The sequence below is a fragment of the Eumetopias jubatus genome, unplaced genomic scaffold (assembly GCF_037043125.1).
Source record: "Eumetopias jubatus isolate StellerSeaLion01/CBP00866 unplaced genomic scaffold, mEumJub1_p1.0 scaffold_10, whole genome shotgun sequence".
NCBI classification, from domain to species: Eukaryota; Metazoa; Chordata; class Mammalia; order Carnivora; family Otariidae; genus Eumetopias; species Eumetopias jubatus.
The window spans coordinates 7,478,609-7,488,561 of record NW_028274816.1 but is presented as its reverse complement, the minus strand read 5'-3'; the positions used below and the strand labels follow the sequence as shown (position 1 = coordinate 7,488,561).

The 9,953-nt window shown below is 55.9% G+C and overlaps 1 protein-coding gene across 3 annotated transcripts; it reads left to right on the top strand.

The window, feature by feature from the left end:
- Window positions 1-287: 287 nt before the first annotated feature.
- Window positions 288-8,738, top strand: SNX20 (sorting nexin 20). 3 transcript variants are annotated; one of them, XM_028093497.2, is made up of 5 exons: window positions 288-403; window positions 2,764-2,929; window positions 3,595-3,733; window positions 5,172-5,323; window positions 6,647-8,738. In XM_028093497.2, the coding sequence occupies exons 2-5, from the start codon at window positions 2,924-2,926 to the stop codon at window positions 7,313-7,315; spliced, it is 966 nt and encodes a 321-aa protein (XP_027949298.1). In that variant the 5' UTR covers window positions 288-403; window positions 2,764-2,923; the 3' UTR covers window positions 7,316-8,738. The 3 variants fall into 3 exon arrangements, with proteins under 3 accessions (XP_027949298.1, XP_087883490.1, XP_027949289.1); XM_088027364.1 differs by lacking the exon at window positions 2,764-2,929; XM_028093488.2 differs by lacking the exon at window positions 2,764-2,929 and having other exon boundaries at window positions 5,095-5,323.
- Window positions 8,739-9,953: the final 1,215 nt, after the last annotated feature.

Below are 9,953 nucleotides of genomic sequence, written 5' to 3'. Positions count from 1 at the left end.
CCTAGCTCACAGGGGAGAATAATGAATGTTAAAGAGGGATGCGGGATACTGTTGGAATGCCAGAGAGTATCTGGGATTCTGAGGGACAGCCAAGCTAGCTGCAAGGCTGTGTGAGGCCCGGCTGGATCCCTCAGAACTAGGTCTCTCGGGGCCTGGTCCTGCCTTGCCCTGTTCTGCCCTGCCCCTGCCCTGCGGGACCCCCAGTCAACAGGATTCAACGTACTGTCTGTCATCAGCCAATGGGCTGGGGCACCAAGAGCGGGTCACACAGCCTATTTCCTGTTTTCAAACAGGGAACTTAGAAGCTGCAGCTCGCCGGAGCCTGGAACAGAGGGGAGCTGAAGACGGCCATGTGATACTCCTCTGGGACCCCCAGACCCACACAGGGCCAGAGAGGCTTCAGGTCAGTGTTTGATCCCAACCTCGGTGGGTCTCTGCCCGTGCCCCCCCCCCACCTGTGGCCTGAGCCCCCTCCCCCTGTGGCCCTCCCTCACTACCTGTTGGGGGCAGGGCGGGGTAGGGAAGGGTTGGTGACAGCCTCTAAGTGTAGGGCTCTCCTTAGCTCATTGGGGTAGAGCAGGAAGCAGCCCCCCGACCCTCCACCACCTCAATTCTTTTGAGATACTTCAACGACCCCTCTTGAGGCTGGGGAATAAGTCACCACACCGGTGTTTCTCAAAAATTGGTGCCAGAGAACCCCCGTGTCAGTATAGCCCCAGGGGACTAGTGCAACACGCAGAATCCAGGGCCCAGCCCCAGACCTGCCAGATGGGACTCTCTGATGTCAAGAGACAGGAGACCTGCTTGTTCCAAGCTTCCAGCACCCCCCATACCCCTGGGAGATTCCCAAATGTGAGTGTGCCCACCCAGTGTCTCGGTCCGATGGAAAGTCCTCTGCAGCCCCCTCAGGAAGGTAGCATGGGCTCTGAATGTAGCCTGGTGTAGCCATCAGAAGAATGCCTGACCATAGGGGGCAGCCCTCGGAGGGAGGAGTGGTGCTCAGGGCCTGGGAGGGAAGGAGCAGAATGTCTGCACACATACACAGCTGGATGGAGAGGGGGCTGGGCTGGATGGGGAGGGGGCTGGGAAGGTGCTCTGTCTCCTGGGCAGAGCACAGGACCCCCACCCAAGAGCACAAACATTTGCACGATTTTCTTATCAAATCTAGAAATCTTTACTATACAGGGTATGGAGATGGGAGAGAAATACCCACAGAACCCCATGTGTCATTATCCCCCAAGAGCTTTTGGAGTGACAGGCTGTTTTCCCCATTTCACAAATGAGGAGACTGAGGCCTAGAGAGGAATGGGAAGATGGCCAAGTCTCCATGCAGGCACCAGTGCATGACTTTCTCCTTTTCACTCCCCTCATGGTGACTCCCAGACAACCCTGTAAGAGAAAACATAAGGGAACTGGCTCTGGCTGCTGAATTTGATTTTTATTCAAAGCCCTGGGTTCACACTCAGCTCTCCCAGGTTTTTACTGGTGCGTCCAGCCAAGGTTATGATTCCTGGGGTCTCACAGGGTCTCTGGGAAAACTGTGCCCTGCTTCTGACCTGGCACCAGCCGTCTGAACAGGACAGCAGAGCTGGAAGGGCTGGGACAACTGAGGCTCGCCGTCACCCATTCTACAGATGAGCTAACTGAGGCAGGGACATAAGAGTGCCCACAGGAAGCACTGGGCTTCCAAGAACCCTGGCCACCCAGAGTCCACTATGTAATAGAGCATGCAGACCCCTCACCACCTTGCCAGGGCACCTCTCGGGATATAGAGAGCCTGTCCCCTACCAACCACTGTCTTGTCGGCAGGACAAAGCTTGCGGCCACACTTCTCAGGTGGGGACACTGAGGCCTGGAGATACTAAACAACTTGCATTCGGACCCACAGTTGGTCAGGATGGAGGGCCTGACTCCTTAAGGGGAGAAGCACAAATGAGGTGTGCAGGCTCTAGCGGGCTCAAGTGTGTGCAGCCCTGGGCCAGCCATGCCCTTGCTCTGTGCCTCAGTTTCCCCATCTATATAAAGTAAGTTTGGACAGAGGGTCCCGGGGAGACCCGGACTCGGAAACGGCACAGAACCACCTGGAGAATGGCCCAGGGTTCCTTTCACCTGAGCCAGCAAGAGCTGCCCCCCGAAGGAGGCGCCCTGGCCCCTGCTGACCTCAGCTCTCCCCAGGCCGGGACTATCCAGGGGGCCCCTCAGCCCTGGAGGCGGGATGGGCTCGGTCACACCCAGGGACAGAGCTGGGACTCTGTTACAGCAGCAGTAATCCCACCACCTCTAGGCCATAGTCAGCAGAAGGGTTCAGACACGGGGCCGGGAATGCAGCAGAGCCGGCAGACCAGAGTTCGCGTCCCAGATCTGCCCCGTGTGCCCCTTGCAGCTCCTCCCTCGGATCGAGTGAAGAAGGACGTAAGGTTGCTTGCACCCGTCTGATTTCAGAGTTCTGTGCCAAAGGGGTGCCCCAGCTACTCACTCCACCTGAGCTAATATTCTCATCATCCCATTTCTAATTTGTCTATTCCAATTTACACCTTAATTTAGAGTCACTGAATTTCAAGTATTTCTCCAAGTATTATCAGGTGTCCAATATCAATAGCAGGGACTATTATTATACAGCGTCTGGTGTATGCAGAGCCCTGAGCATGGTCTCCCCAACTTAACCTTCACGCCAGCCTCGTGATGGCAGGTTCCGTTCTTATACCCATTTTATGGGAAACTGAGGCACAGAGAATTGCGGATACCAGGTCCTCTCATTCACAGATCTGGGTCACAGACAGAGTTACTGCACAAACTAGCCCTCGGCCCTCCTGCTGGCTGCCCTCCCGCTGGCCCCAAGGAGGGGTTCCACCTGCATCCTTGGCCATCACCTACCAGCCTTCGGATCGTGGGCAGCCCCAAGTCTTGGTTCCTTTATCACAAGATGGAGGTAAAACTCCTTCGGCACACAGAGTCAGTTACGTGAGCGAGTGGGTGCTGAGGGCAGAGCGTACGAACTGACACGTCACAGACATTCGGCTTTGCTCGTGGGACGGGCTCACCAGCCGCGTCACCTTGGGCTAAACCTCAGTTTCCTCTTCTGTGACTGGGAGTCACGAAAGATTTTTGTGGGTCTGAAATAAGTGGATGTGAAGAACCTAGGTGCCTATGAAGTGTGTTCCACAAGTCGTCAGTAAGTGTTTGCTTAGAGAGGGAGAGAGAGATGGGAAGGGTACATACCCGGACCCCTACTTTGGGCACTGAGATTTTATTTACATGTGGAACATAAATGGAGTATTGCAATGTTCTTCAGGACAAGCCAGCATCTTTCTCCCAAGTAATCCCGAAAGCCACTACCTTGGCTTGAAATCACCGCATTTAAGATTCAGAGAACTTGATCATCGAAGCATCATAACAATAAGAGAAGGCCTTGGGCTGATCAGTCCAGCCAAGGGGCAACAGACCCAGGCCTCGCATGTGACAGCTGGGCGGACAGCTAGGTGGGCAGGGGAGGGCTCAGCCATGAGGACTATGACACAGATCCTAGCACCCCAGAACCCACCAGGAACCCCAACGTGAGCGGGAAATCACTGTTGTCTCTTGTCCCCTTGGCAGCCTTGGAGCATGGCAAGTCCCAAGCACCCCGGGAGCCCTGGATGGACGGGACCCATAGCCAAGTGCACAGCAGGGACCAAGCAGGAAGCATCAGCCGCTGGCCGAGACCTCCCGTGTCCAGGACCCGAAGGGCACTTAGGTGGGCTTGGGGCTTGGTCAGAGATAGAGGTTTGAAGATATTCGGAATCCAAATATTGGGTACTTCAACAGGTGCCATGGGAGAGGGGGTAGCTTTCTCAACTTGGCACAAGAACTTGGAGCCTGTTGTTTTTCTGGGAGAAGGTCCCAGGAATCATAAGGATACATCGAGGAAAGGAAGGGCAGGAAGCCAGTAAGGTGTTGATTACTGCTGCGGGCAACTGGGCTCGGTCCCGGCGCGGGTCCTCGGCAAGCCGTAGGGAACGTATCTCAGAGTTGTCCCATCCAGGAGGCGAGGAGGCCAGGGTACTAGCCACCAGCCCACCAGTCCCATCCTTCATCCGCCAAGGGCAGCTCCAGAACGGGCTGCTTTAGCTCAAGAAACCCCCCTGTGTGAGAGCCCTAGGTGCCTCCAGCAGGAAGCCAGGGGGACATTCCAGAGCACTGGGCGCGAAGCAGCCCAGCCCCGCCCCGACTGTGTCCACCGCAGCGCCATCTCCTGGAGCAAACTGATTTACTCATCATTCATGCGGTCGTTCATTCCGAGCCTATGCCTGCTCTGTCCTTGGCCCCAGGGGAAACAGGAACCAATCCAACACTGCTGGCCCTCAAGGTCGGTGGGGAAACAGATCTGTGAAAAATAATTCGAGATGTCACCAGAAAGGTTGTAGGGACAAGGTGGGAGGCTCTTACTCTAATGCGAGGGGACAGTCGAAGTGACATGTGTGCTGGGTCTTGAAGGACACCGTGGAGAAGGGGCACCCCGGCCCCCGGGGGGCCCCCACATCCCTTGAAATAAAATGCACAATGATCGGTGCATTTTGGTGGGGAAGATGATCAGAATGGCGCCCGGGACACCTGAGGGCTAAGAGACACTGTAAGTTTTCCAGGTAGGGAAATAGGAGGGCTGCATTTAAGGCAGATGGTGTAGCATGTGCAAACAAAAGCAGGGAACGTGGGAAAGGAGATGAGACAGTGGGGCGGGGCCCAGCAGGCTGAGCCTGGAGCCCAACATCCTCAATGGCTCCCTCCACTGATCGCTGATGCATGTGCTCAGGCGCCCCCCCACCGGGCAAAGACACCGTGTCAGTGCCCTAGGGAGTACAGAAAGGAACAGCCACCATCCCTGCTTCTCAGGAGCATGGGTCTCACAGTGGCCAGTCTGCAGGCCGGAGGTGGATGGCGCAACACACATGTGCGGCATTTCCCAATGGAGAAACTTGCTGGGGGACGTGGGGCTATTTCAGGTTGCGTGTGGTGGGATGGCTGCAGCGGCGTTTGGGGCGCAGGAGTCTGGGTGGGCGGGGCCGGGGAGAGGGAAAGGCAGGGCCCTTCCAGATTCCGACTTCCCATCCCCAACAGACCCAGCCAACTCCCCAGACCCTTGTCCCCAAAGTGCACTGACCTGGTGCAAGTGCTGACGGGTGCCGTCCCTCCAGACGCTCACGGCGGCCCCAGCCCCAACTCCAGCATGACCACCGGGGAGCTGCAGGAGTACTGGCGGAAGGAGAAGCGCTGCTGGAGACGCGTCAAGCTGCTCTTTGAGGTCGCGTCCGCCCGCATCGAGGAGAGGAAAGTCTCCAAGTTTGTGGTAAGCTGAGATCAGGCAGGGAGGGCGAGCCTTTCACCACTTCCTTCCCGGCCCTGGGCCTCAACTTGCCCCACTATGAAATGGGCTGATGCAGCTTAACTGACAGAGTTCTAACAGACACAATGGTCAAAAAGCAAGATTTTGTGCTGGGCGTTGCGTTAAGCACTGTGAGAATTGGAGAGGAGTGAGTCACGGTCCCTGATCCTGAGAAGGAACTAGCCCAGATGAATTCCACGGCAGCCAGAACTAGCCATCTGTGTCCCTTCGCCACAGTCTTTGGTATCCCCAATCATTTATATTATTATTAATAATTATATATTGCATAAAATAATGATAGATAATAATTAACCTCTTTTTCTTTAAATCTGATTGCTTTTTAAAAACACAAAATCACTCTTTCAAAGGGTAACCAGTATCACATAGCATAAAGAAAAGGTAATCTTGAAAGTAAATACAAGGAAACCTAAATGCTGTCATTAGATTCTAGCTGGTTACACCATGGCTGGCGGCAAGCTCTGGGCTTGGAGGGCTGCTCTGTTAAAATGGGATTTGAGCCCTTGGTGGTGGCGGTGTGCAGGTCCAAGTAGGAGCCACGCTCAACCTTTCTCCCCTCCTGGCCCCTTAACTGGGACCAGGATAACAATAGTGGGGGCTAAGTGCTGACTGCAAGTTGAATCCAGTCCCCCGTGGTTGCAGAGCATTCCATCCTCACCCGGCGATATTACTATCCTCATTTCATGGACGGGAAAACTGAGGCCCGTTGCGATTCACGTACCCACCTGAGACCACACAGCTAGACCGTGGCAGGGCCGGAATTATAACCCAAGGAGCCTGAGCCCTCATCAGTATTCTCTAACTGCAAGAGAACTGAAAAGCAATCATCTCCTTACCATAGAACTTCACCGCCAGCATACCGCCCAAAACCACCTCTCCCCCGTGTCGCCGGCTGGGGAAACACAGACCGAATCCAAGCTCCCCAGTTCAGGAACCGGAGGCCCAGTTTTGACGATGGAAAGTCCGGAGCACCCCCGAGCGCCCTGCATCACCCACTTCTGTGCTTCTGGTCCCACAAGCCGCCTCCGTGCCGCTGTGTTTGTTATTCTCAGGTGGCCTCTTGTCACGAATCGCTTGTATAGCTCAGCAGATGCTGATAGCAATTTACAACAGAATTGCATGGAACGATAACCCATTTTCGGGCTCCGCTTTAAATGATCATCACCATTATTTTTATCTGCCGGGGCTCACTCTGCCAGGGAAAACCTTCCATTAGGACGTAGTCAAATGCTCTCTCTCTCTCTCCCTCTCTCTCTCTTTACACTGCAGATGTACCAAATCGTCATCATCCAGACAGGGAGTTTTGACAGCAACAAAGCCGTACTGGAACGGCGCTATTCAGACTTTGAGATGCTCCAGAAAAGCCTCCTCAAGACGTTCAGGGAAGAGATCGAAGACATCGTCTTCCCCAAGAAGCACCTGATGGGCAACTTCTCCGAGGAGATGATCTCTGAGCGCAAGCTGGCCTTCCAGGAGTACCTGAGCCTGCTCTACGCCATCCGCTGCGTGCGGCGGTCCCGCGAGTTCATCGACTTCCTCACGCGCCCCGAGCTCAGGGAGGCGTTCGGCTGCCTGCGCGGGGGGCAGTACAGCCGGGCCCTGGACATCCTGGTGCGCGTGGTGCCCCTGCAGGAGAAGCTGACGGCCCACTGCCCCGTGATGGTGGTCCCGGCGCTGTGCGCCATGCTCGTGTGCCACCGGGACCTGGAGCGGCCGGCCGAGGCGTTCGCGGCCGGGGAGAGGGCGCTCCAGTGCCTGCAGGCCCGGGAGGGCCACCGCTACTACGCCCCCCTGCTGGACGCCATGCTGCGCCTGGCCTACGCGCTGGGCAAGGACTTCGTGTCTCTGCAGGAAAAGCTGCAGGAGAGCCAGCTCCGCAAGCCCAGCCCCTGGGGCTTCACACTGAAGGAGCTCACCGTCCGGGAATATCTGTACTGAGCCCCTCTGGCGGGCTGGCCGGAGACGGTGGATCGCCGCGACTCAGGGCGCTGTTTGGGGGGGGGAGGGGCGGGGGCGGGGGAGTCGTGTTTAGTGGGAGGAGCCACTTGAGGCTCTAACTTGCTGGGTGACCTTGGACAAGCCCCTCCTCTGGTCCTCCACATCCCCATCTGTGTGGATCGGAGGTGCTCCCCGGGGGCCCTCGGAAGCCTCTGCTTGTGTCGTGGGTCCCTTTGATGCCAGGCTCACCTCGTCTGGAAACCACAAACCCAGCTGCCAAAATGCCGGAGCGTAAGATCCAGCTTCCTGATGCTTTTGTGCGTCGCTGGAGGGGAGGTTTACATTGCACGCCGTGGACAAAGCTTAACCCACTTCCTCCAGGCAGCTGTCCCCACCAGCTGTCTGTCTTTCCTCTCTGCTCCTCCTCCCTGGGCATTGCCTGCAAAGATCGCCTCCATCATCCTAACTATTCCAGCTCTTCTCTCTTAGCCTGTAGACCCGGCGCAGCAAAACAAAAGCTCACCCATAGCTCCTCAAGGCCAGCTTGTCACCGAGGTGGGGTGTATGTTACCCTTTCAAAGGTGGGAGGACACTGGGCTAGAACGTCATCCGGTCATAAGATTCTGTGAAACGAGGCATTTTTAGGAAGGGAAGTTGCCAACAATTCTCTGGTTAGGATGCTATAACTCAGTGTCCAGGTGGGTTTTCATTTATAAGGCACCTGGCCCTTGACGGGCCTCCCTGAGTTACATAGACATAGCCCCAAAAAGAGGTGGGGGATGATACCCAGTGCAGCCTCTGGGAAGAACAGAGAATGAATGCTTAACACCTCCCCATTTGAGGGGCAATGTTCTTGGAACCCCTCTGGTGGGTTGGGATGCCCTTGACTGGAGTCCGCTATCAGGAAAGGACACCAGGAGCTCAGAGTGGAGGGGGAGCCTGGACCCATAACCTAGGTTCAACACCGGGCCTGAAGCCGATGGTCCAGGCTGGTTTGGGGCAATATGTGCTTGAGGCTGGAAGTCCCTGAAGACCTAAACCATCTGGCTGAGCTTATCAGAGTGAACTAAAGAGCCTATAACTTGGCATCCTCATGCGGGGCACCAGTTTGGCCCGTGCAGGGATCCAGGCTCAGCAAAGGGATCACTGTAGCAGGGACGGGGCCTTCACCAAACTGCACCAGAAGGTGTTCAACAGCGACACCATGTGGCAGCAGCTGGAGTGGCCCAATCAGGCTCTGCTCTGGAGGCGAGAAACAGCCTGACACCTTGGGACAAAGAAAGCCTCAGGTCTCTCAATTTACTGCGGGAGAAGGACACTTTGAGTGGGAGACGTTGGACCGCTTGAAAATCTGGGCACAGAGAAAATTAAAGTGTTCAGTGGAAAAATAAAAGGTCGTGACTCTATTTGCAATAGTAAAGAAGACCTTCCTGATTGTATAAGTCATTTCATCAAATGTAAAATGCCACCTCGACTCTCGGGCGCCCCAAATAGTCACTCAGAAGGAAAAAAATGCCCAATCCGGAAAGTTTAATAGGAGTTTCCAGCAAGATGCTGGGAGAGCAAAGAGGTAGCTCCCCACGTAAGGGGCAACGTGGGAGAAACCAGCTTCAGAGAAAGGGACAATCAAGAAATGCAGGAATCAAATTTGGCACGAGGTGAGGGGTGGGAATCTCCTTCTCGAATCCGAACTGCAAGGTTTGGGGTCTGAACACATACAGTGTGGTGCACAATACTTCCAGCAGAGAGGTGTCTTCTCCCTTCCCAGTCTTCCTCCTGTCCACACGCCCCCATCCAGGGCCCAGGGAGTGCCAGGTGGGAGCACCGTGCCAGCCTCACCCAGGTCCAGGAACCCCATTCTGGGCACCCAGGCCCTAAGCCTGAGGGGGCTTTTTCCCATGAAGGCCTCCTGTTGGCTGGGGTCAGGTTACCTGGTGAGCCCCTGTGCCTGGGATGCTGCTCTCCTGCCTGAACCTGAGCCGGGATGGGAGGATGGCACTGCGTGTGAAAACCCAGAGCTCTCCAGCACTTTTGGAGCCCAGCTGTGTGTCCCAGGCTTTCCTGATCACTGCCGGCCCAGCTCTGCTCAGGAGATAATCTTATCCTATCTTACCAATGAGGACACAGACACCCTGATGGCTCACGTGACTTGCCCGAGGTCCCACAGCTCACAATGGGTAGAGCAGGAAATTAAACTCAGGCCAGTGTGACCCCCAGCCTGTGCCTTTCCCACTGAGCCCGACTTTGGAGGGGAGAGAGGAGAGGAGGCTGTAGGGATATGTCCCTGGTCCTCTCATCCTTAAAGGGCCCTTAAAGATCATTTCTCTCATCTCTGTTTCTAGGTGGGAAACAGGTCTGGAGAAGGAACTCCTTCAAGGTCACCCAGGGAGACAGAGACAGCTCCGGGACCAGGCCTGGGGTGTCCACATCCAAGTGACATGGTCTGGCAGGCGGGGCAGACAGAACGATCCCGGGCTGGAACTCCAAGAGGTCACTGGGGGTCACCCAGCAAGACCTGGGGGCGTGGTATCAGTCTGGAGGCTTGGACCGGGGCCAGCCAGCCAGGAGGCTCAGGTCAGGGTGGGCCTTCCTCAGCATGCCCCTCGCTCTGGAGGTTCCCTTGGCTGTAACTCTGCCT

What these genes read in the sequence shown, in the direction of transcription:
- SNX20 (XM_028093488.2), top strand. Translation starts at nt 3,636, where the DNA reads ATGGACGGGACCCATAGCCAAGTGCACAGCAGGGACCAAGCAGGAAGC. An exon ending in AGGACCCGAAGGGCACTTAG is followed by an intron (nt 3,734 to 5,094) that starts GTGGGCTTGGGG and finishes CATCCCCAACAG; the next exon opens with ACCCAGCCAACTCCCCAGAC. An exon ending in GGAAAGTCTCCAAGTTTGTG is followed by an intron (nt 5,324 to 6,646) that starts GTAAGCTGAGAT and finishes TTTACACTGCAG; the next exon opens with ATGTACCAAATCGTCATCAT.